Source organism: Scyliorhinus canicula, chromosome 17 (genome assembly GCF_902713615.1).
Source record: "Scyliorhinus canicula chromosome 17, sScyCan1.1, whole genome shotgun sequence".
Classification (NCBI taxonomy): domain Eukaryota; kingdom Metazoa; phylum Chordata; class Chondrichthyes; order Carcharhiniformes; family Scyliorhinidae; genus Scyliorhinus; species Scyliorhinus canicula.
In genome coordinates, this window is record NC_052162.1 from 95,022,141 (window position 1) to 95,049,016 (window position 26,876).

General features: G+C 45.9%; 1 protein-coding gene across 10 annotated transcripts in view; it reads left to right on the top strand.

Annotated features, from left to right (window-relative positions):
* LOC119951896 (muscleblind-like protein 3) overlaps positions 1–26,876 on the top strand; it is a 160,944-nt gene that overhangs the window by 72,604 nt on the left and 61,464 nt on the right. For all 10 annotated transcript variants that reach the window (XR_005457709.1, XM_038775255.1, XM_038775256.1 and 7 more), the window contains 2 exons: positions 18,741–18,905; positions 24,535–24,735. Coding sequence is in view for 9 of the 10 variants with exons in the window: in XM_038775255.1 (XP_038631183.1) it covers positions 18,741–18,905; positions 24,535–24,735 (366 nt within the window). In the remaining variant the exon portion in view is untranslated. The remainder of the gene's footprint in view (positions 1–18,740; positions 18,906–24,534; positions 24,736–26,876) is intronic.

Here is a 26,876-nt window from a genome sequence, read left to right on the forward strand (position 1 = left end):
CCCACACAGACACTGGGAGAATATGCAGACTCCACACAGACAGTGACCCAGCCGGGAATCGAACCTGGGACCTTGGATCTGTGATACAACAGTACTACCCACTGTGCTACCGTGCTGCCCGAAGTGAAGTGTTGAACTTAGGCCCTGTCTCCCAGTTCAAAAGTGCCATGGACAGAATTTTAAATTCTTCGTCTGACAAGTCTGCAAGCGAGATGGACAAGGGGCTTTTACAATTCCCCCATTCCCCCAGATGAGGATGGCATAGTGGTTAGCCTCTGCAGGAGACCTGTCCCACCCCCTCACTTCCCACTGGCCTCTTCATAAAGAGCTGCTCTCCCCCCCACCCCCCCACCCCCCCCCCCCCCCCCCCGCCCCCCCCCCCCCCCCCCCCCCCCCCCCAACCCGATTGTCCCATCCTGAGATCACCGTACTGATCTGGTTGTGCATTCCGGGATAGCTTGTAGTCCTGGTCACTGCCTGCTGAGACTACAGTTAGCCGGCAATTCTTGAGGTGGGATTTCCCCCCGAGCGAGGGGTCGAAGTCCCATCTCCAGCCAAATGAACACTCTTTGACCTTAAAATGGCTTTAATTAAGAAAATAACATACAGTGCAGAAGGAGGCCATTTGGCCCATCGAGTCTACACCGACCCACTTAAGCCCACACATCTACCCTATCCCCGTAACCCAATAACCCCTCCTGACCTTTGTTTTGGTCACTCAGGGAAATGTATCATGGCCAATCCACCTAACCTGCAAGTCTTTGGGCTGTGGGAGGAAACCGGAGCACCCGGAGGAAACCCACGCAGACATGGGGAGGACGTGCAGACTCCGCGCGGACAGTGACCCAGCAGGGAATCGAACCTGGGACCCTGGCGCTGTGAAGCCACAGTGCTAATCACTTGTGCTGCCCAAACTTTGGGGCAGTTAGTATGTCATGGCATGTGGGGGGTGGGGATTGGCACTATTCGAAGACGAGTAAGAATATTCCTTGCAGAAATAAATGAAATGCAGGAGATGCTCAGCAGGTCAAGAAACAGCGGCTGGATTTTCAGTCCAGGGTTTGGACCTGTACCTAATTTCCCTTTGAAAATAGCACATCATGAGGTGTCAGAAGACCAACACGTCATCCGGGAACGCTATTTCCAAACTGTGCCTGCACCTCACCTCTCCCAGGGGCACAAAACTGCCAATGCTGTTGATGTGAAATAAAAGAATAAAGCGCTGGAATCACTCAGCGAATTCAGTAGCATATTTCGAGAGGGAAATGTAGTTAGCACACTTTGAGGATGGTCAAACTGAGCTGCCTATACAGTGGCAGTTTTCAGTGCTTAATCAGAGCTGATTGGGCATTTGGTCTTGTTTAGACCATAAGGCTGTGGCCCTAAACTCTCCGGCCTACTTGGAGAGAGAAACGGAGTTTTGTTTTGTGTCTAATATGATTATTTTTCGGAACTATTTCTCTTCTGAAGAAGGGTCAATTTGGACTCGATGTTAACTTTGTTTTTCTCTGTGCAGATGCTGCCAGATTTGCTTAGTTTTTCCAGCAATTTCTGTTTTTGCTTCACTCTCAGGGCTGATTAAAAATCCAGCCCCATCTGTGGAGATAGAAAGAGTTAACATTTCAGGTCAATGACTTTTCTTCCACTTCTCTCTCCCGGAGTCCTGAGGAACATTTGCCCCTCAATGAATACCAGACCTAAAAAAACAGATTAATGTCATTGCCATTTGGTGGGAGCTTGCTGTTTACAATATGGCTGCTTGTTTGCTTACTTAGCTATAGTGACTTCACTCGACAAGTAACTCACTGGCTGTGAAATGTTATGGGATGTCCTGAGACGTTATAAGTTTCGCAGAAATAAAAGATTTTTTCTCCCCCCCCCCTGCAGTTGTCGTGATCGCTGCTGCTGAAACCTGTTTGGGCCTCGACCAAAGCGCTGACGCGCCCACACAGAGCAAAGAGCGTTTCAGTTTGTGGCTCTCGATGTTTGTGTTGGCTGAAGGCGGCTCTGCAGCTCCCAGTAAGCACGGCCTTCACTGCGCTGACTGGTCCCATTCAGTGCCAGTGGACACAATTAATAAGTGTCCAAGCTTTTAAACTGCACTGAACAAAGATGAGTGTGTCAGCCAGAACCTCAGATTGGCACTACTCCCTCTCACGCCTGAAAGCTGGGCTTTGTCAAGCGGCATTTAATTGAATTATATGAAGTCATATTCTTTGAATAATATATTTTTTAAAAACGTTTTGCACAATGTCTTCTATTTATTTTGAGGTATGCATGGGCAGAATTGTATGCTCCCCTGCTGGTGTGTTTGTAGGTAGGACAGGCCCGAAAAATTCCTCTGGTGGTCTTCCCGCCATGATCCTGTCCGCCCGGTTCTCTCCCCAATTTTAAGATGGGATGTCTGAGGCTTAGGCTAACTGGCCTGGCCTTGCCCCAATTATGTCCCTTAAGTGAACAATTAATGACCACCAAAAAACTGCTTCCTGTCAAGTGTCAATTTCCAGGCTGGCAGGAGTTCAGGAGTATGGGCAAGCCCAGACAGTGTCCGTGGTCAGACTTCGAGCGGGAGGTGTGGGGGTGAGAGAGGTGCCCCCCCCTCCCCCAACCATCTCCAACATTTACCAGGTTCTGGACTCCGGGACTGCTTGAGGTCCAAGTCCTAGCCACCGCCTCTTCAGGTACTCCAGGAGCTGGAGACCAGGCAGCTCTCTGAAGTAGGACTTGCTCCTGAGTCAGGGCGGAAGCCCCATCTTCAGCTAAATGGCTGCAGGGAAGCCAGTATTGGTGGCGATGCATTGGCCACTGACTTTGGATGATCTTACTTACTGAAGCGTGGTGAATCTACTGCCTAAAAGGGTAGTGGAAGCAAATTCAATCGTAACTTGCAAAAGCGAATTGGATAAATACTTGAAAATGAAAGATGGGGAAAGAGCGGAGTGGGGGTGGGGGGAATGGAATTAATTAGATGGCTATTTTAAAACAGACAGGGCCACATTGGGTCAAATTGCTTGTCTCTGTGATGTGTGATTCAATGTTAGAGGGTGTGACCTGAGTAACGTGCAACATAATTTCAGTGCGACCCTATGTATGTTTTTTACTCAATGCTCTAGTTCTATCTCTCACATCCTTACTTCTCCTCTGTATTTCCCTGCAATTCACTTGCTCCTAACTTTACCTGGAAAGGCATTAGTAACTGATCTAATTTCCATGGGACTAGTTCAGATCTCAGCCCCACGAATTTTGACAGGCTGTAGAATGCACTCTGCATCTTACATCAGTAGTTCATGAAGATGGTGTCTGATCTGATCATGGCCTCAACTCCGCTTTTCAGCCCTCCCCACCCTCCCTCCTCTCCCATTACCCTTAATTCCCCTTTGATTCAAGAATTTGTCTAACTCAGCCTCAAATACATTCTGTGTCCCAGCTTCCACTGCTCCCCGGGGTGGAGAATTCCAGAGATGAACCATCCTCCTAGAGAAGGAATTTTTTTCTCTACTACACTTAAAATAGGTGACTCCTTATTCTGAAACTGTGCCACCTAGTTCCCCCCAACATATGGAAACGTCCTCTCAGGCTCTATCCTGTTAAGCCCCCTTGGAATGCTATATGTTTCAGGATCACCTTTCCTTCTTCTAAACTCAAATGAGTACAGATGTAACCTGCTTAACCATTCCCCATGAGGCAACCACTTCAACCCACGAGTCAGCCGAGTAAACTGAACTGCTTCCAATACAAGTGCATCCTTCCCTAAATAAGGAGACCAAAACTGCACACGCTAATCTAGTCTAATGCCTTGACCAATCTTATTGGGATGAGGAAAGCTCTTTCCACCGATAGCAACAGAGACTCCCCTATCCTGACCCTGATTGCCTTGGATCATCAGAGGTGTCATGGGAATGCCACTTTAAGAAATGTTTGTCTTCTCAAATGGCTGCAGTGATGTCAGTATGTGGGTGGAGCTGGGCTCTGGCTTTGCCTTTTACTTTTGTTTTGAGCTGCATTCAAACCAAGGAGGTGTATTTTGGCCTCTCTGCCTGCTAAAGAATGTTTCCAGATCACTTGATGATTTCAAAGTAATACCTGTTTCTGTAAGGAATGGAAACCTACTGTCTTTGTTAAAAAGGGTCTTTGACTCATGGATGTTGTTAGGAAAGTTACTCAGGGTTGCCTATAGAGTACTGTATCTTGGGGGGGGGGGGGGTATTGTTGTTGGTACTTGATAAGATGTTTACTGTGTGTTTGTAAAATGTTAACTGGATTCATAAAATAAACATTATTTTTGTTTTAAAATACTTTAGATCTCTGTTGCATCACACCAATAAAGTGGGCCCTTGTGCTCCTCATAACCAAAATCTATTAAAAGTTGTGGGTCAGGTGAACGCCAAGGTATACTTCCGTGTTCTCTAAACCGTGGCCCATAATAGAGGGGATTGGTTCTCCTCTCTGAATGTGAAAATAATGTGATTTTTTACATGTGCAAAACTTGCTGGAATGTCCAGAAATTAATTTGGACAAATGCAGAGATCTAATGAACTTGCAAATTCTTTGGATTCTTTTTCAGGATCCAATTTTGTGGCCTGGGTGTGATTCACACCTATTCAAAGTTTGGCTCGAGTTTAACATGCAACATTCATCACGTTTCGACATACATTTTTGGGCGGCACGGTAGCACAGGTATTGCACTGTTGCTTCACAGCATCAGAGTCCCGGGTTCGATTCCCGGCCTGGGTCACTGTCTGTGTGGAGTCTGTATGTTCTCCCTATGTCTGTGGGTTTCCTCGGTTGCTCCGGTTTCCTCCCACAAGTCCCGAAAGACGTGATGGTAGGTGAATTGGACATTCTGAATTCTCCCTCCGTTTACCTGGACAGGCACCGGAATGTGGCTTTTCACAGTAACTTCATTGCAGTGTTAATGTAAGTCTACTTGTGACAATAAAGATTATTATTATCCAGTTACATACCTTTGTTCAGTTTGGCGTTACAGTATAATTTGGCCTCTGCCTTGGCTCAGTGATTAGCTTGATTCTAAATTGGAAATTCATGCATTCAAACCCCACTCAAAATACTTGAATGTGTAATCCAGATAGATGCTCTAGTGCAGGAGGGAGCATTACACTGTTGGAGGTGCTGTTCATCAGATGAGGTGTTAGACCATAGTCTTGTCTGCCTTCTCAGTTGAAGAAATCCCGTGATACAATTTGGAGAAGAGCAGATCGGGCTTCTCTGTGTTCTGGCCAATATTTCTCCCTCAATCCGCATCGCAAAAACAGATTATCTGGCCATTATTGCTTTGCAGTTTGTGCACACATTGATCGCCTACATTACAACATTGACTATATTTCAAATCTATTTCACTGGCTATAAAACACTTTGGGCTGCGGTTGCAAAAAGTACCATATAAATGCAAGTTCATTTTTTATTTATCAAATGGAAACGTAATAAGTAAGTCTGATTAGTAAATTCGCGAATGACACCAAGGTTGATGGAGTGCAGATAGTGTTGAGAATTGTCAGAAGATATAGCAGGGCAGAGATAGGTTGGAGACTTGGGCAGAGAAATGGCAATGGAGTTTAATCTGGACAAATGTGAGGTAATACATTTTGGTAGGTCTAAATAGAGGGGAAATATACCGTAAATGGCAAAATGCTTAGGAATATCGAAAGTCAGAGTGAACTGGGCGCACGTCCACAGATCTTTGAAGGTGGCAACACAAGTGGTCAAAGTAGTCAAGAAAGCATATGGAATGCTTGCATTCATTGGACGGGACATTGAGTATAAAAAGTGGCAAGTCATGCTGCAGTTGTATAGAACCTTGGTCAGGCCGCAATTGGAATATTGTGCACTATTCTGGTCGCCACACTACCAGAAGGATGTGGAGGCTTTGAAGAGGGTGCAGAGCAGGTTTACCAGGATGTTGCCTGGTCTGGAGGGTGTTAGCTATGTGGAGAGGCTGAATAGACGCGGACTGTTTTCTTTAGAAAGACGGAGGTTGAGGGGTGACCTGATAAAGGTCTACAAGATTATGAGGGGCATTGTTAGAGTGGTTGGACAGGCACTCTTTCCCAGGATGCCACCAGGGGTCATAGGTTGAAGGTCCATGGGGCAAATTTTAGAGGAGATGTGCGAGGCAGACTTTTTATGCAGAGGGTAGTGAGTGCCCGGAACACGTTGCCAGGGGTGGTTGTGGAATCATATATGAAATTAAATGAAAAAATGAAAATCGCTTATTGTCACGAATAGGCTTCAATGAAGTTACTGTGAAAAGCCCCTAGTCGCCACATTCCGGCGCCTGTCCAGGGAGGCTGGTACGGGAATCGAAACGTGCTGCAGGCCTGCTTGGTCTGCTTTAAAAGCTAGCGATTTAGCTCAGTTAACGCCGTTCAAAATGCATCTTGACAAACACATGGATAGGATCGGTATAGAGGGATATGGCACAAGGAAATGCTGAGGGTTTTTGGCAAAGGTTGGTATCATGACCGGTACAGGCTTGGAGGGACGAAGTACCTGTTCCTGTGCTGTATTGTTCTTTGTTCTTTGTAATCATTGGACGCAATTGGGTGAATCTTGGGAGAACTCCAAATTAGGCTCCGCGCCGGGAGCGAACCTGGTGAATCACTTGGCTCGTGGTGCTCGGCATGATCTGGATTACGCCCAGTAATGATATTTAAATGAGCTAATTTAAATAACCCGATGCTGTATTAACAGCCGCATGTGCGGCACATCAGCGATCATTGTGCAGACAGCGCGCTGTGTTCGTAAAATATTCAAGAGTGATGCCACAGGAAAGCGGTAAGCTGATTGGTTGGCGAATAACTGGTATTTGGAACTGTGCCTAAATAGCTGAAGCTTTTTTAAAAAAAAGTGTTACTTGTTGAGAGAAGTATTACTTCTAGATTTGTTCCGGTCAGAGATGTAAATCTTTACTTTTATGAAATGTCAGGTGAGTAGAGTCGAGTGGAATGTGTGGCCTGTCACATGTGGGAGTTTTGGATCCTACCAGTGTTCTAGATGACCACATGTGGGAAGTGCTCCTAGCTGCAGAAAATGGAGCTCTGGGTTTCGAAGCTTGAGCAGTGGCTGAAAACACTGTGGCGCATCAACGAGGCTGAGTGTTACGTGGATAGCACCAAGAGTCGAGAGGAAAATAGGAAATGGATGTCCAGGAAGAACAGGCAGGTCGTGCAGGTGTCCCCTGGGGTCCCGCTCACAAATCGGTATTCCATTTTGGAAGTGCTGGTACCCCAGAGGAGTGCAGTCAGAGCCAAGCTTCTGTCATCACAAGTGGCTTGCCTGTATGGAAGAGACGAAGAGTAAGAAGAAAGGAAGAACATTAGTAATAGGGGATTCATTGGTGAATAACTGGTATTAGAGACGTTTAGAGATGTAGTCACACCTGTACACCCTTTTAGTCAGGGAAGCAGACAGGCATTTTTGTGGCCAAAAATGTGACTCCAGGATGGTGTGTTGCCTTGCTGGTGCCAGGGTCAGGAATGTCACTAGACGGCTGCAGGGCATCCTAAAGGGGGAGGTTGGAAAGTCAGTGGTCATGGTAAAAGTAAAGTCACCATTGTCCCAGATGAACATGGGCTGCTTTCCATTTTAAGGGGGAGAAACGACTGGTGGTGATTTAACCTGAGCATCACCACACCCCAGGTGAGGGGCAAGGTTGAGAAGACAGGCCTTCATGTAGGTTATGGTACCTATGATGCCAATGGTATAGGTAGAATTCAGGGAGCTAGGCAGTAGAGAAAGAAGCAGGACCTCTCAGCTTGTAATCTCTGGAATACTCCCGGTGCCACGTGCTAACTAGTATAGAAATAGGAAAATAGGTAAGATGAATGCATGGCTCAAGAGTTGGTGCAGGGGGGTGGATTTTGGATCTCTGGGACCATTTCTGGGTAAGTTGGGACATGTACAAGAGGAACGGTCTGCACCTCAACCACATTAAAACCAACATCCTCGTAGGTATGTTTGAACTAGTTTGGCAAGGGGAGGGCGCACAGAGTATTAGTAAATCAGAGACACATCATGCTATAGTAAAGGAAGTAAGTCAGAATGAGCTCCGCTATGTTGAATGTCAAGAAAGTAAGGCAAGGCTAGATGGTTTTTACTTTAATGCTAGGAGTGTAATAGGTAAAACTAATGAGTTAAGGGTGTGGATTGAAACATGGAATTGTGACATTGCTGCCTTCACAGAGACATGGTTAAGGGAAGGCCAGGACTGGCAACTTAACATTCCAGGCTTTAGGATCTTAAGCAAGACAGAGTAGGGTGTAAAAAAGGGAGGTGGTGTTGCACAATTAATTAAGGAATTATTTACAGCAATGTACAAAGATGATTATCTTGGGAGGGTATCTTGGAAGGGTCTGCAAATGAAGCTTTATGAATAGAGTTTAGGAATACAAAGGAGACAGGCACATTACTGGGAGTGTATTAAAGGCTCCCAAAGAGTCAGTGGGAAATAGAGAAGCAGATAGGTAGACAATTTACTGAGGTATGTAAGAATAATAATCGGGTAATTTCGCTAGGGGATTTCAACTTCCCCAACATAAATTGGGATAGTCAGATTATATTGTAAAGGGTTTAGAGGGGGAGAATTTATTTTCGGGGAAGTTTTTTGTATCAGTACGTAGAAGGTCCAACAAGAGATGGAGCAGTGCTGGATCTGCTTCTAGGGAATAAAGTAAGACAAGTGTTCAATGTGGCAGTGGGGGAGCATTTTAGTGATAGCGACCATGACACAGTACGATTCAGGTTTATTGACGAGAGAAAAGATGACCTGCAAAAGAAGGTTTGGGTTGGGGAAGGGCAGATTTTTACTAAAATAAGACGGGATCTAGCCAAAGTTGACGGGGAACAGCTTCTTGCGGGAAAATCTACAGCGGAGCAGTGAAGGGCTTTCAAAAAGGAAATGGGGGAAATGTAGGAGCAATAAGTTCAGGGAACCCTGGATGTCTAGGACAATCTAGGACTGGTCAAGGAGGAAGAGAAATGCTTTCAGCAAGTCCAAAGGGAGAAATTCAACTGCAGCCCTAGAGGAATATAGGAAGTGCAAGAGGGAACTTAATAAAGCCATTTGAAGACCAAAAAGGGGCCATGAACAAGGACTTGTGGCTAAGATTATGGAGAACCTCAAGATAATCGATAAATATATAAAGGGGAAGAGGTTAACCAGGGAGAGAGTAGAGTCCATTAGAGACCAATGGGTAATTTGTGTGTGAAGCCGCAGGACAATGCTAGGGTGTTAAATTAATATTTCTCATCAGTCTTAACTCAGGAGAAGGAGGACATAGGTACAGAATTCAAGAAATGGGTCTGTGAGGACCTTGAGCACTTTGACATAATAAATAAGGAGGTTTTGGAGGCTTTGACAGGCTTAAAAATTGACAAATTCCCAGGCCCGGATGAATTGCATTGCAGGGTGCTGTGGGAGACCAGGCAGGAAATTGCAGTGGCCCTGATCCAAGTTTTAATTCCTTTCAGGCCACGTGGAAAGTGCCAGAGGACTGGAGAACAGCTTAGGCTGTTCCACTTTTCAGATAGTGAGTATAGAAATACGAGGCTAGTCCAGATGAATGTGTGGCTGGAAGATGGTGCAGAAGGGAGTTTTCTGGGATATTGGGACCGCTTTTGGGGATGGTGGGGCCTGCACAAGGCGGACAGTTTGCACCTGAATCGAAATGGGACCAGTGTCCTTGCGGGGACGTTTGCTATTGCTTTTGGGGAGGGTTCAAACTAACTTGGCAGGGGCTTGGGATCCTGAGAGAAGGTTCATCAGGGACAGATGCACAGCCAAAATTAGCAGAGACATCGGGCTACTGAGATCTACTGGATGCGTTGTGCCCGAAAGGCGGCGCTGCCGGGAAATGCCTCTTCCGGGATCTACCTGGCTTGCCACGTCTCGCGAGACATCGCAATCTGAATCCTGCCCATTGTGGGTGAGGTCACTCTTTAGCAAATCTGCATATTTGAGTGAGACAGCTAGTCTCACTCTAATATGCTCTACCATGACCTATGCAAGGCGTTGGGATCTAACCCCTTCAGCTCAGAGATCTTGGGCGAGAGCCGTTTAGTGCTGGTCTCCACAAATGGGGATTCTCCCAGGGGATCAGATGCCCCCAGGTGCCTGTGCTCTGGGAAGGATTCCACCCTGGAGTGGCACCTGGATGTCAGCCTGACATTGCTATGATGCCCAATTGGCACTGCCAGCTCGTGGGGCTCTGCCAGGGTGTCAGGTTGGTAGTGCCACGCTGGCATTTTCCTGTGGCGGGGATCTGACCAGGGGGTGCATTGCGTGGGTGCAGTGAGGTGCGGGGAGACCCCGAGGACCCCCTTATAGGGGAGTTGGGGCTTTGGGGCTGTTTGGGGGTTGTGTTTGGGGGGTGGAGAGATGGGGACATCAGTTAGAAAATGACGTTCCGATCTCTTCCTGCACTGAGGAGTAAGGCGAGTGGAGCTTCTCTGTGCAGGAAACAGGACTAACTGCGGCCTCGGAGGGGCGTTCCCTGCTGAGGCCCCAAATAGAACCAGACTCCTGGTAGATAGCGTGGTGTTTCTCGGCGTTGCAAGGCCCAGGTAACCCCCAGCTAAATGCGCTAGTTATAGGACTCTGACCTGATTCGGTACATTGCGTCCATCAAGTGAGTCATGAAGGCATAGAATGTCTTGACCAGTTAAGTCACACGGAAATTTGGAAAGGTGGTTGGTATTTATTTTAATACAAGGAGCCTGACGAACAAGGCAGATGCGTTGAGGGCACAAATTGAAGCATGGGGTATGATATTGCTGTCACAGAGACATGGTTAACAGAGGGCAGTTTGGCAGCTCAATATTCCAGGATACAGGATCTTCATGTGAGATAAGCAAGGAGGCATAAGAGGAGGGGGTGTCCCAATTTTGATTAGTGAATAAATTACAGCAGTAAGGAGGGACAACATCTTAGAAAGCTCTTCAATCAAAGTTGTATGGGTAGAACTTAAAAACCAAATAGGAGTGTTCACATTTCCTGCAGTGTTCTATAGGCCCCCTAACTGCCCGAGAGAAATAGAAGAGCAGATATGTACAAACAAATTCAGAGAAGTGTAAAAGTAATTGGGTAGGGATAGTGGGGGACCCAGGTTTGATTTGGGCTTCGGTCGTTGTCTGTGCGGAGTCTGTACGTCCTCCCCATGTCTGCGTGGGTTTCCTCCCACAAGTCCCGCAAGACACACTTGTTAGGTGAATTGGACATTCTGAATTCTCCCTCGGTGTACCCGAACAGGTGACGGAGTGTGGCGACTAGGGGCTTTTCACAGTAACTTCATTGCAGTGTTAATGTAAGCCTACATGTGACAATAAAGATTATTATTATTAATTGGGGTAGCTGTTGTGTACATGGTTTAGAGGGAATGGAATTCTTAAAATGCATCCAGGAGACCTTTGTAAGCCAGTACGTAGAAGGTCCTGAAGTATAAGTATATATTTTGGAGACAGTGATCATAACTGCGTTTGTTACGGAAAAGGACAAGGATGGGCCTAAGATCAAAGTTTTAAACTGAGGAAGGCCGATTTTAATTAGATCAGATATGATTTGGCCAGAGTAGACTGAGAGCAGATATTTTTAGGTAATTCTGTGACAGAACAGTGGGATGCATTCAAGACGTAAATAAGGAGAATACAGGGCCAGAGTGTTCCAAAAAAGAAAAAAGGTGGGTCCAACAAATCCAGTGAATCCTATATATCTAGGGATAACCAGCATTGGATAAGGAGAAAAAGGCAGGCTTATGGCAGATATCAAGGGCCCAAAACAGCAGGGGCCTTAGAGACGTATTGAATGTGCAAAAAAGAACTTAAAAAGGAATATAGGAGAGCAAAAAGGGGGCATGAAAGGTTTCTGGCAAATAAAGTAAAGGAAAATCTGAAGTTGTTTTATAAATGCATTAAGCGTAAAAGGAAAGAGTAGGGCCATTTAGGGCCACAGTGGTAATTTGTGTGTGGGCTAGAGGACTCCACACTAGGACTAGAGTTCTCAGTGAATATTTGTCATTGAGGGGTCAAACACAAGTGGGCATAGTTTTAGAGTGAGGGGCAGGAGATTCCGAGGGAATTTGGGAAAGCAAAATTCACTCGGAGGGTGGTGAGAATCTGGAATGCACTGCCTGGGAAGGTAGTGGAGGCTGAACATCTCAGAACCTTTAAAAAGCCATTTGGATGAGCAATTGAAACACCATCAAATTCAAGGATATGGGACAAATGCTGGTAAGTGGGACTAGCCCGTGATTAGGGGTAGTTATTTGTGGTGCAGACTTGATGGGCCAAAGGGCCTTTCCTGCGCTGTACGAATCTATGCCTCGACGTGGAGAAACTCCCTGAGGCCCAAAGAAACAGCTAATTGCCGTTGAGTAGTAATGTCAATCTAGGCACTGCAGCCATCAAGAAACCCCCAGGCAAATGTGCTTGAAACCAGACTTTGACATTTTTCTGGTGAATCGTGCCCATTATTTCAACAAAAATGACTAAAGAGAGCCACTACACAATGCATCTCTTTGTGTGCAGGTATAGCACATAATTTGTTGTGACACCTATCTGAATTTTATCTAATGACGCATTTTATATTGTAATTGAAGCGATTATGCCCTCAAGTGTTGCACATTGGGATTTACCTGGCGATACTGTGTTATCAAGCATTTCCTCTACCTGTGCTATTTATGAATTATCTCCATTGCTTTCATAATTTTATTAACCTAGTTCCCTTTTCAATTCATGAACTCCAACTCCCCTTGAATGATGAGGCCCACTGTCAATGGTTAATATCGCAGACAAGGATTGAAGTTTGTTATAATCGGAAATGTGCCTCACGGTGCTGAGGACCCGGGTTCAATCCCGGCCCCGGGTCACTGTCCATGTGGAGACTGCACATGCTCCCCGTGTCTGCGTGGGTCTCATCCCCACAACCCAAAGATGTGCAGGGTAAGTGGATTTGCCAAGCTAAGTTGCCCCTTCAATAGGGAAAAAAGAATTGGGTACTTTTATATAGAGGAAATGTGAGGACGATGCTCGAGGTGGAAAACTACAATAATTGTGAGAGATTTGAAACACTGTGACTTTTGACTGGAGCAGCGACCATTGCACATGAAGGAAAATGAAAATCGCTTATTGTCACAGGTCGGCTTCAAATGAAGTTACTGTGAAAAGCCCCTAGTTGGCACATTCTGGCGCCTGTTCGGATAGGCTGGTACGGGAATTGAACCCGTGCTGCTAGCCTGTCATGGTCTGCCTTAAAAGTCAGTTATTTAGCCCTGTGCTAAACCAGCCCCTGTATGTACATGAGTATTGACGCAGGGGAAGATTTGGAGCTTTAAGGGGAGAGTGGTGTGGTGTAAATAATTTTTAATTGTGAAGAAAGGTACTGATAAAATGGGTTTAAATACCTCCCTCTCAGCCCCAGTTATACAAGGCCTTTTTCCAAAGCAGTCAGGGACGAACCAAAATGACTGCATCCTCAATGAATGGTAAAATAAAATTAAAAGATTGCTTAATATTGAATTTTCTCCATACCTAGTAAACTCCATGATGGATCGGTGAGTCTGCCTGCTTTCATCCATCAATAAAGTCTGAAAGCTTCGCGCATTCAGCGCATTAGGCAGACGTGACAGATTACAGCGTGAGTTCTGCAGGTTTTCTCTCGCAGTCTAAACAGTCTGAATTCTGTTAAAAGTGGCAATCATTGTGGTGTCATGTGCTTTAAATGACATTTTCCTCAGACTGTGAAGGGTATATATGCACCTAATCCCTTTAATCAACCATACATCCTGCCTGGTGAGGTAAGGTCAGCAGATCTGATCACTACTCCATTTGTGAGTCTCGCGGGGCATTAATGCACTGACTTGATTGTGAGTGCCTTTTCTTTCCTACCCTCCATTATCATATTCACCAGACTGCAGACAGAGGAAGGTCAGCATCACCACTTTATTTGATGACCTTGGTGGGAACGGAACCAGCCAGGGAAAGTCAAGGAGCGGGCGATGAAGGGAAATTATGAGCAGATTGGAAGTTAAAAAGCCAATCTGATGCCAGGTGGCTGCTTTTGGGTCCTTTTATCGGAATGGCCAGTGTGGAACATTAGGACGTAGATTTCTACCTTCATCATTCTCAAAGCACAGCAAGTAAACAAGACATGCTGCACGTGCACAGCAATGACTCGCACACAAACTAACCAGTTAATCTATTTTTAACTGACAAAGAAATGTTATATGGGATATTTTATGGCAACCTGAAGCCATCTAAAATATGGCCTCCCCAACAATGCATGTAGTTCATGTTCATGTTTTAGATGGAATTTTAAATTCTGGGAAGATTAAAGTTGTGAAGGTGAAGTGATTAAAATGCTAGGCTTTGGAGATTTCCAGAACACCTAAAAGGAAATGGCAGTTTAGAAAGTTTGTTCGATAGAGGCAAAATAGATGAGGGAGCAATAAAACAGCAGGTGGGCGCACTTAGCCGGAGAATTGGAGACATGGGATGCGATCTTGCGAAAATACCAGGAATGACCCTGCTATCGAACGGTAACTCTATAATTTTTCTGTGCCCCAGCGAGGAGCGCTATGCTGAGGCCATACTCAGTCGCATTTCCTGCACTGAGGAGCTCTGCTCGCCAGTGCAGGAAGAGATCTGGGCACCGTTTAAATATGGCGCCCAATCTCGACCCCCGGAGCCCCCAACATCCCAATTCACCTATTGGGGAGCCCCTCGAGCCCCACCGCACCCCACCTCATATGGGCAGGGCACTCCGGACCCGATCCTAGACATGGCAAAAATGTAATCCGAGCACCATGGCGCTGGCACCCTGGCAGTGCTCCCGCCAGATTGGCAGTGACACCTGGACATCAGTAGTGCTGGGGCTGGTTTAGCACAGGGCTAAAGAGCTGGCTTTTAAAGCAGACCCAGGCAGGCCAGCAGCATGATTCAATTCCCGTACCAGCCTCCCCGAACAGGCGCTGGAATGTGGCGACTAGGGGCTTTTCATAGTAACTTCATTTGAAGCCTACTTGTGACATTAAGCGATTTTCATTTCATGCCAGGGTGCCACCTGAGGGTGCTGAGAGGCAAACCACCCGGGAGGCCTTCGATCGCCGGGGAGAACCATTTGTGCTAATTGACACCTGGCTATGGTCTCCTTGGTGAAGCCGGTAGATCCCGGGGGATGATTAGGCCTGAAGTTGGCATAGTTAAGTGAACAGTTAAGCTCATTTAACTATGCAAACCTGAGTAGAATGCGACTTCTCGTGCAAATTCGTTGGATCTTGCGGGACATAATAACCACCAGGATCTACTGCCGGCGGCCCATCCTGATTCCGGCAGGATGCAGCCAGCAAATTGCACCAACAATGTCAACATTGTTTATAAAGAAGTTCAGTCCAAAGAGATGTTTCATTTTGGGAGTTAGAGCTAAATTTGTTGAAAGGCATTTCATGATTCCTGAAAAGTTACTTCGTCATGGAGATGGGTGGAGCTTAAAAAAGGTTCCCTGGTTTCAGTGTATATGTGTGTTTACTGGGAGAGGGGTTAGTTGGAGATTTTGAGCTGGTTTGCAGCTCACCAAGAAGCCCTGGGGGCCAATAGCAAGCTCCAAGCAGTTAGGGTTCAGCAAAGCTTTGTGGCAAAGGTTTACCACTTCCATGCTGGAGGGGTTTAGGAATCGGAAGAGGCCCTGGAAGCTATTTATAGCCAGGAGACTGGAATCTGGAGAAGTCCGGTTTCAGGAGAAGAGATTGAACCATTGGGATATGGGCAATTGTTGAGACAGTCTGAGTTAGAATGATTTCAAGGAAATTCAGAGGCTAGATCTTTGATAATAATTGAAATTTCTCATGAGGGAGGCAGAGGTTCAACAAAATTTTGTGACTCGCAGTGGCCACTGAAACCTGGGTGGATTTCTGAGAAATCCATGGGACCTATCTTCGTTATATTTGCCATTTAATGTGCAGTATAGTGTGTTTGACTACAGTTTGCCTGTTAATTCATATTTACTTGATATTAATTCTGAATGTTAGAGTATAAGATAGATATTGTAGATTGTTTTAGTTTTCTGACTTTGTATGGTAAATCTTATTTTGTTTGTTTAAAACCATAGTGAAATCCAGGTTTTTGGATGCAGAAGGAGAAAAGTCCAGGACTAATGTATGCTGTAGATTTTATGTTGGGTGTACAGATGCTTATCACATGTAGAAGCTGAAGAGTTCCTAAAGCAGACAACTGAGCTAGCTGCATGAGGAATGCTGCCTCTTTGCTTGGCATACACCAGGGGCTGGATTCTCCGCCCCAACATGCCACATTTCTGCCTCGACCCGCCTGCGGGATTCTCCGTTATGCCGGCTGGTCAATGGGGTTTCCCATTGTGGGGCAGCCCCACGCCGTCGGGAAACCCCCAGGCTGCCGGCAAAACGGAGAATCCCGATGGCGGAGAATCCCGCCCCACATATTCTCAACCTGTAGGGTCATCACACTTAACCAAGCTCACAAGCCTAAGGGCAAGTTGGACAGGCGTTGGAAACTTCAATTTTTTTTTTCTTTATTCTTTCATGGGATGTGGGCACCGCTGACCAGGCCAACGTTTCTTACCCATTCCCTAATTGCCCTTAAACTGAATCATTTTCTAGGCCATCGTAGAAGGCAGCTAAGAGTCAACCACATTGCAATGGGTTTGGAGTCACATGTAGGCCAAACCAGGTTTGGGTGGCAGATTTGCTTGCCTAAAAGGTATCACTGAACCAGAGTGGTTTTTACAACTTCTTTTTAAAATTTAGAGTATCCAATTTTTTTTCTATCAATTAAGGGGCAATTTAGCACGGCCAATTCCCTCCCTTGGGTTGTGCGGGTGTGAGACCCACCCAGACAGGGAGAGAATGTGCAAAGTCCACTCGAACAGTGACCCGGAGCTGGGATCGAACCTGGGTCTAAGTGCCATGAGACAGCAGTGCTAACCACTGCGCCACCATGCCACCCTTGGTTTTACAACAATTGATGATAGTTGCCATGGTCACCATTATTAATGCTAGCTTTATATTCCACATTTATTAATTAAATTTAAATTCCACCCGCTGCAGTGGTGGGATGTGACCCATTTGCCAGGGCCTCTAAATTATTAGTTCATTGACATTGTCACTGCGCCACCATCTCCCCTAATTACTGAAGTTTAACAAGCTGAAACCATACAGGCATCCAATTCATTGACTTGAGGGTTTCCTGCAGCCAATGACAAGAATTTCATGTCCCAGAGACAGAAACCAATAATGAACCAGGCTCACTATTCTATTGTCGACTGCAGATGCTGCTTCTAGAGTTAAACTACTAGATCTTATACAAAATATTAAACTGGTTCCAATCTCGATCATCAGGTGTTTTAATTGGATCATTCTCAAGTCCCTCTTAATTTCCCACTTCCCCTAGTTGGTGAGTGGATGTTTGCCAAGACTTTATAACCTTGTTGATGGCAAGAGTTAGGGAGGGGTGAGGTTATTGAGGGATGGCATTGAGGAACCAAGAGTCAGTGAAGGTTCGCAATGATGAGCGTTAATGTGATGTGGTGTGGGATAGAATCTATAGATTTCCTACAGTGCAGAAGGAGGCCATTTGGCCCATCAAGTCTGCAGCAACCCTCCTAAAGAGCAATCCACCTAGGCCCACTCCCCTGCCCTATCCCTGCAACCCCGGCATTTGGTCTTGGCCAATCCACCTAACCTGCACATTTCTGGACTGTGGGACGAAACTGGAGTACCTGGAGGAAACTCGCACAGGCATGGGGAGAAAGTGCAAACCTCTGCATAGACAGTCACCCAATGCCTTAATCGAACCCGGGTCCCTGCCGCTGTGAGGTAACGGTGCTTGCCACTGTGCCGCAACCGATCCTGCAATGCAATGTTCATTCATTCATTCATTTCATTTCAAAATCCCCTCGTCGCCACATTCCGGCGCAAGTTCGGGTACACTGAAGGAGAATTCATAATTCCCAATTCACCGAACAAGCATGTCTTTTGGGACTTGCGGGAGGAAACGCAGAGGAAACCCACGCAGACATGGGGAGAACATGCAGACTCGGCACAGACTGACCCAGCTGGGAATCAAGCCTGGGCGCTGTGAAGCGCAGGGACTCGCAGTGGTGAGCTATCATTGCCAGCAGGTCCAAAGCAGGGGTAGAGGCAGGAAAGAGTCACAGAGGTGGGTCTTTGTAATGGGGAGAACGTGTATTTGGAAGCCCAGGTTGAATATGATGGCAAAAGTTGTGAGCAGTCCACTACAGTCCAAGGTAAACTGTTGGGTTGGAAAATGGAGTAGAGGTGAGGGAGGCAGGGAATTCCTGCGTGCTTATATAATTAACTTGAAAATCATACCTTCCTGCACAAGTTATCCCATGTGCATCAAAGCTTCAGCATTTCCCATCAGCTATATGACAAACATGAAGCTGCTTCAGCAAGGTGTAATGATTTATGCAGGACAGCTGGTGATGTGCCACCCACCTTGATGTTTAGATATCCAAATCTAATGACTGGATTTGTGCTGAGAGTACTAGCTAACTTTAAAAAATATATATTCAGGGTAGTTGCGAAATTCTTGGTTTTGCTAAAATTGCATCTTACAATTTGTTCCTGGATCTTGACAGTGGGAGAGAAATATGGAACCTTCCTGAAACCATTTGGAATCTATTAATGAGCTATGTTTCCAATGCCGTAATTGTTTTTTTTTTCCTCTTGCTTTTGCAGGGACGTTGCACTCGGGAAAACTGCAAATATCTCCACCCACCCCCACACTTGAAAACGCAGCTGGAAATCAATGGACGGAACAACCTAATCCAGCAGAAGACTGCAGCGGCCATGCTTGCACAGCAGATGCAGTTCATGCTGCCAGGCACTCAGCTGCAGCCAATGGTAAGCACTCGCTCCATCATGGAACCTCTCCCATCACCGTGACTGCCCACTTGCACCTTTGCAGTATCACCCATCTATACCCCAGCCACAGCACATCTGCTGCTGAAAACCCTCAACCATGGTGTTGCTCCCTAGTGACAAGCCTATTTCAATACTCGCTTGGTTGCCTTCCATTCGTCTACTCTCCATAAATTTGAGCTCATCCAAACCCGTATCCTAACTTGCACCATTGTGATTGCTGGCCTGTCCGGCAATGCCTTTATTTTAAAACTCTCATCCTCATTTTCAAATCCCTCCATCATCCCTATCCCTGTTAACTTCCAACAACCTTCTGAAATGTCTGCATTCCTCCAATTCTGGCATCTTGCCCATTCATTACTGCCTTCCTTCAGTGCCTTTAGCTCCCACGGCCCAAGCCCTGAAATTCCCTCCCTAAACTTCGCCACCTCTCTCTCCTTCTTTCAATTTCTGTGAAACGCACGTCCAACCAAGCGCTTGCTCACACGGCCTAATCTGGCAAGCAGCTAAAATGATTCTTATATTGAAAAAGGATGATAGCACAAGTCCCGGGAACTATAAACCAATTAGGTGAATGTTAACCATAGGAAAGATAATTCAATCTTTACTCACAAATGTAATTGTAGAACATCCAGAAATCAAAATGTAATAAAGAATTGTCAGTACAGACTTCAAATAGGAATTCTATAACGTATCAGAAAGAGTAGACAAGGGATATGTAGATGCAGTATATTTAGATTTTCAAAAACCTGTGATAAGGCAACACATATAATAGACTAAGGAATAAGGTGAGAGTTAGGGACAGGTCTCAGAATGATTTGCTAGCTGGCTACAAAACAAAAAAGGAGGTTAAGAACAACAAAGAACAAAGAAAATTACAGCACAGGAACAGGCCCTTACTGCCCTCCCAGCCTGTGCCGATCCAGATCCTTTATCTAAGGGTTAAATGTATCTTCTTGGACTGACAAAAGGTAGATAGTGATGTTTCACAGGGATCTATACTCTGGCCACTTGGCAGGATTTTCCAGTCCTGCCGTGACTTTGCCCACTACGTGTGGGCACGGAAAATCCCCAGTCACTGGTTCACAATTCACGTAAACAATCTGGACTTGGAAGTACAATTTCCAAATTGATAGATGACACTAAATTGGAAGTATACGCAATACTGAGGAAGCATACAACAAAACACAAGAAGCCATTAATAAACTTGCAGAATGGGAGAATACGTGACAAATTTAATTCAGTATAAATAAGTGTGAGGCGGTGTATTTTGGTAGGAAGAATAAGAAGGTCACATATCGCATGGAAAACAAGAATTTAAATGGGGCAAAGGAGGAAAGGTGTCTGGGAGTACAAATAGACAAATCACTAAAAATAGTGATGTAGATTATTAAGGTCATATAAATAAAATCAAAGGAATTCTAGGGTTTATTTCTGTAAAGCAAAATGCTATCTTAAGCATATATTGAATCCTGATGGGACCACAATTGGAATATTATGCATAGTTCTGGTCTTCTTATTACAAAATGATATAGAGGCACTGGAGAAGAGGCAAAAGAGATTGACAACTTTGAGTGCAATTGGTTGTGGTTCAGCATTGTAGGTTTCCCATGTGCCCGTTAATATTCTCAACACTACTATTTGCATATTCTGAATATCAGTCACAAGGCTTATACCTTTGGCTAACTATCATTCGTATTTTTATGTTTTTATTGTACTCCGACATTTTTACTATTTTAGATTGTTTGCCTCATCACATGATGACGGCACCTCAAAAGTACTTAATTGACTGCTAAGCACTTTGGAATGTCCTGAGAGTGTAAAAAGCATTACATAATTGCCGGTTTTCCCTCCTTTCTTTCTGATTGTAAATCGGGGATTTCCCACCAATCTTTATTGAAGAGCATTACAACAAATTTCCTACCAGGCAGATTAGTTTTTGATAAAATGTGGATTTTCATGATCAGTGTGACTTGAGGCCCATTGGATGATCTGGGCAATCTAGAGTTGCTCTGGAGGTGAGGGAATTGCAGGCCCAGATTATCACTCCTGGGTCGGGGGCGCAGAGACGGATGAATTCACAGCTCCGTGAAGCAAACCTTCAAAACTGGATGGTCGGATGTTGGACTTTCAGTCTGGGGATCTGTGGGCTGCATCAGAAGTCAGGGTGGGTGACCCAAGAAGAACTGAGCAGGATGCTGGTTGCGAAGGCAGGCTGGGTGGAAGGTTTGCCTTGGGGGTCTAGCACTGCGTCCAAAGTTTAAAAGTAAAAGATTGGAACAAGAAATATACCTTAAGCCCTCACCCTCCATCCAACTGCTCTCCCAGGCTCCACCCATGCCAACCCATGCAACCACCCACCCCCATATCTCACTATATCCTTCATGCCAATCTATGCCCCTCTACCCAGCACCATGACCCCTCATGCCCTCCATGGCTGCATACACCGCTGTACCCACCACCATGGTCTTTCAACCTCCATACCAACCCCTGTACTCACTCAAATGGCTACTCATACCCCATGCCAATTTATGCCCCTGCATCCATTGCCATGGTCCTTTACAGCCCGTATGCCAACTTAGTGCCAACTCATGCCCACCCATTCCCCCACTTCCAAATTTTGCCCTTACACTTACCATGCCAACTCATTGGCAGGATTCTGGACCATAGAGGTGAGATAAATTACACAAAGTAAAGCTTTAGTTGGCTATTGCAGACCATTATATTGAAAAAAACACTCTCATTCATAAAAAAACATTTATTTTCTTTCAACCAAATAAGCAACAAGCATTTAATTCAAGTGCACAATTCCTCATAACAATGAACTTTAGAATTCATAGAATCCCTACAGTCAGAAGGAGGCCATTCAGCCCATTGAGTCAACACTGACCCTGTGAAAAAACATCCTACCTAACCCACTCCCCCGCCTTATTCCTGTAACCCATACAGACATGGGGAGAATGCAGAGAAATTCACCCGAGGCTGGAATTGAACCCGCGTCCCTGTAGCTGTGAGACAGCATTACTAATCACAGTGTCACCTTACCACCCATTCCACATCACTTGTAACTGTTAACCAATTGTGAAATAACAGGCTCCCTACAATGATGATGGATGGCTGTGAAAACAGTCATGCAGCTTTAATCCAGTAATGGAAGCCCTCAGACTTATGTCAACATCTAAGGTGAAATAACAATCTTTTTTTTAACACTCAACATTTTTTTCACAGATTTAAAGGGCAGAACTTTTAAATGCCTTCTCAGCTTGACAGCTCTCTTTCACAGCTCCCTTTAGAAGGTGCTTTCGACAGTTTTGACTGTTTGTTTTTACAGATTGTGTTAACAGTTCCAATGAACTTGACAGTAATGGGTTTATGCAGTTTTTACACACATCTTTGCCTATTTTTAACAATCCCAAAGGACACCTTTGACCTGAATGGACTCTTTCTGTGCTGTATGACCTGACTAATCCTAAAGTGCATTCGCTGTACTCTAAAGATGCCCCAGTGCTGGATCCATAGGGGTATGTTACCCACTCAAAGGGATACACTGGCTATCCAGATTATTTGAGAAGGTTTAGACCTGTTCATACCTGGTGATGGTATTTTTCACTTACCTGGATGAGTGCAGTTCCAACAACACTAAGGAAGCTTGACACCATCTGGCACAAAGCAGTCCACTTGATTGGTTCCACTTCCACAAACATTCCCTCCCTCCACCACCGACAACCAATGGCAGCCATGTGTAGAATTATTGATTCACTACAGTGCAAAAGGAAGCCATTCAGCCCACCAATTCTGAACTGACCCTGCAAAAGAGCACCTCATTTAGGCCCGTGCCCCGCCCTATCCCCATAACCCCACCTAACCTTTTGTTATACTGGGGGGCAATCCACCTAACATCTTTGGACTGTGTGAGGAAGCATTCAGAGGAAACCTATGCGAACACTGGGAGAACGTGCAAACCCCACACAGACAAGGTCAGAATTGAACCCGGGGCAATGTCACTGTGACGTAGCAGTGCTAACCACTGTGCCACCATGCCGTCTTTACTCCAGAGTACTTCGTACTCCAGAGAGAAATGGCATACATCTATGGAATGGAAAGATGTAACTCCTGCCTGGCACTATGAGTTCACCACTTCGGTCACTGTTGCAGGACTAACCCAACGATAAAAAGATAGGACTCCCACCCCCAACCTCCCCTGAAGCAAATTGTCAGGCAAAGTCAGAGACGCTGAGAAGTGACTGGCTTCTCTGATCTTTGCTCAGCACAGCTCGCATCGGGAACTGGGTGGAGAACAAGCAGGGACTGAATCCTACAGTTAATCCCCCCACTGCCTCCCGCCTCACACTTTGTAGCTCCAAATGTGAGCGCTCACCAACTCCGTTCCCTACCCAGGCTCTCTGCTGCACATCCCGCATTTCTAGTGATGCAGAAGGAGAGAATGTGGGTACACAGACACTGCCCAAGAATGGCCCATGCACGTGCACACCTGGGGTCAGACAGAGAATCAATAAGTGCAGACTAAACGAGAATAATAAAACAGTAATTTACTTTGATTGCAGTATGGGTAACATCTACAAGGTGCACTGCAGGAACTCACCAGGGCTCCATAATAAGCACCTACCAAACTCATGTCCACGACTATCTGGAAGGACCAGGACAGCAGATACCTGGGAACACTGGGGCAGCATGGTAGCACAGTGGTTAGCACAGTTGCTTCACTGCTCCAGGGTCCCAGGTTCGATTCCCGGCTTGGGTCACTGTCTGTGCAGAGTCGGCACGTTCTCCCCGTGTCTGCTTGGATTTTTCCGGGTGCTCCGGTTTCCTCCCACAGTCCAAAAATGTGCAGGTTAGGTGGATTGGGCATGCTAAATTGCCCAGAGTGTCCAAAAAGATGAGACTGGGTTACGGGGATAGGGTAGAGGTGTGGACTTGGGTAGGGTGCTTTTTCTAAGAGCTGGTGCAGACTTGATGGGCTGAATGGCCTCTTTCTGCACTGTAAGTTCTATGAATCTATGAACACCATCGCCTTAAAGTTCCCTTCCAAGCACTCACCATCCTGACTTGGAACTATGTCCCCGTTCCTTCGCTGCTGCTGGGCCAAAGTCCTGGAATTCTATCAGTACCGTGGGTGTACCTACACCTCATGGACTGCAGCAATTGAAGAAGGCAGCTCAGCACCACCTTTTCCAAGAGCGACTGGGGATGGGCAATAATCCCTGGCCTAGCCAGCAACGGCTACATCCCGGAAAATTACTTCTTAAAAAAAAAATTTGGCCTGTTTGTGGCTGGGCCACAGATTGACAGATAGGTACCGTATAACATTAATCAGGTCAAGATGGTCTCGTTTTGATTACCTAATAGGCATTGGGAGGGGAATCTTTCAGAGTTTTGTCCCTCATTGGTCTGGAGTTTTAGCTGCATTTTCTTTCTCTCGCTTAAGATCCCACAGATCTGTATTCTGATACGTAAAACATCAAACTGTATGAGACGGGCAGCAATGTCCAATTGGTCTTCTCATTTCTGTCATGGTTTATATATCCATATGTAAAACAACTTAATTTCTGATGTGCTATGAATATGTTTTCTTTTCCCCTTTTATCCACAGGCTACATTTCCTGTAACTCCACCTTTAGCAACAAATCATACAATGAGTCTTAATCCCTACCTGAGTCACATGACCCATGGGATGGGATTGGTTCCGACAGAACTCCTACCAAACACACCTGTCCTGGTGTCAGGGAATCCCACGGTTACAGTCCAAGGAAACACAGCTTCACAGAAACTAATACGAACAGACAAATTGGAGGTACCAGTGTTATATACATGTGTCTATGTTTCATGTATAAATGCAATGGAGGGAAGGTTTCCTTTTATACACTTGTTATTACTATTTCTGTAAAATATATTAATATTTTATGTCTCTGTGCACGCTCTTCCATTATACTTTCCACTATCAATATTGATAATGGAAATTATTTTAAAAGTATATAAGTATGCTAGTATCAGTAATGGTGACAATGGGCGGGATTTTCTGGCCCCATCTCACTTGATCCCATTGCCGCCGCCGACTCTGCAGGTCTTGCTGTTATAGTGCTGGAAAATCCCGGCCCATGAAACCATTGTCGATTGTTGTAAAAAACAAAACCATCTCGTTCACCAATGTCTTTTTGGAGAAAAAAAATCAGCCAGTCTCACCTGGTCTCGTCTCCATGTGACTCCAAACCCACAACAATGTGTTTGGCTTTTAACTGCCCTCTGAAATGCTGTAGCAAGCCACTCAGAGTTGGCTCAAGGGCAATTAGGGAGGATCAGTAAATGCTGACCTTGTGAATTAAGAATTAAAAATTGCCAATGTTAAATTAATTGCACCCTCCTGCCATCAGAGGCCACTCTGGACCAAGAATTTGCCAGAGAGGCATCTGTTCCACTACCATTATGGACATTATGTGTGAAATCCCAATTATACCTAGTTAGCGCAATATTTCCAATGCAGATACCGGAGCAGCCCTGAGGAAAATGCTGGCCATGGTGTGACATTTTTGCATATCCAGTTCCCATGGGTAAAGGAATCAGTTACATCATTGTTATAATAAAGACATTATACATAACTTTATTATTATATGAATGATGTCAGCAGGCCCTGGTCCAATTATATCCTAATCTCTATCCCTAATTCACCCTAATTATGACCCCAAGCCAGACCGCAATAGTGGCCAGGATACTGGACTGAAACCCTAATATTTTATTTTATGTTATAAGACAGTGCGGAAAGAATACTTTGCCCTTGGAGTGATTGCACGAAAAAATAGGGATATGGGGCGGGATTCTCCGACCCCCGCCGGGTTGGAGAATCGCCGGGGGGCGGCGTGAATCCCGCCCCCGCCGAGGTCCGAATTCTCCGACGCCAGACATTTGGCAGGGCGGGAATCACGCCGCGCCGATCGGCGGCCGCTTATAGCGGCCCACCCCGGTGATTCTCCGATCTGCGATGGGCCGATGTCCTACTCGTTCTATGCAGGTTCCGTCGGCGTAAATTGGACTAGGTCCCTTACCGGCGGGACCTGGCGGCGTGGTCGGGCTCCGGGGTCCTGGGGGGGGCATGGTGCGATCTGGCCCCAGGGGGTGCCCCCACGGTGGCCTGGCCCGCGATCGGGGCCCACCTATCCGCGGACGGGCCTGTGCGTGGGGGCACTCTTTCCCTCCGTGCCGGCCGTGTCAGCCTCCGTGATGGCCGGCACGAATGTGAAATCCCCCCCGCTCGTGCGGGGATGACGTCAGCAGCCGCTGACGCTCCCGCGCATGCGCGGACCCGTGTCGGCCGGCGGTGTCCCTTCGGTCCCGGCTGGTGTGGCACCAAAGGCCTTCCACGCCGGCCGGCGCAAACCACTCCGGCGCCGGCCTAGCCCCTGAAGGTGCAGAGGATTCCGCACCTTTAGGGCGGCCAGACGCCGGAGTGGTTTATGCCACTCCATCCCGCCGAGTCCCCCCCGCCCCGCCGGGTACGAGAGAATCCTGCCCATGGTATTTTTAAAACAAAACTTTATTGTTAACACAATATTAAGCTCTTTAACATCATATCTAAAAATAGCTTACAATTAACCCACTTAAACAATACTAATACATATGGTAAATACAATACCCTTAATTGCTATCTCCATTCCCAATAAAACAACAAGAAAGAAAAAAGAAATATAAAGCTCTCGATCCATCCTACACTCCAATGGCACAGAGTGATTCCGAAACAGATTTGGCTCTTGTTAGAACCCCTGCAGACTCTGGCTGGATGTCTTCAAAAAGCTGTTTCAACTGGTTTGTTTCAGCTTCTTCCTTGTCCTCCAACGCAGCTTTAAAGTCTATTGATCTTTTTGGTTTACTATCCTACTGTGAGAGGAGAGTACTTTGTCGTCTAAAGAGTAGCCAGATCAAAACTCAACGCAAAAGCTTTCT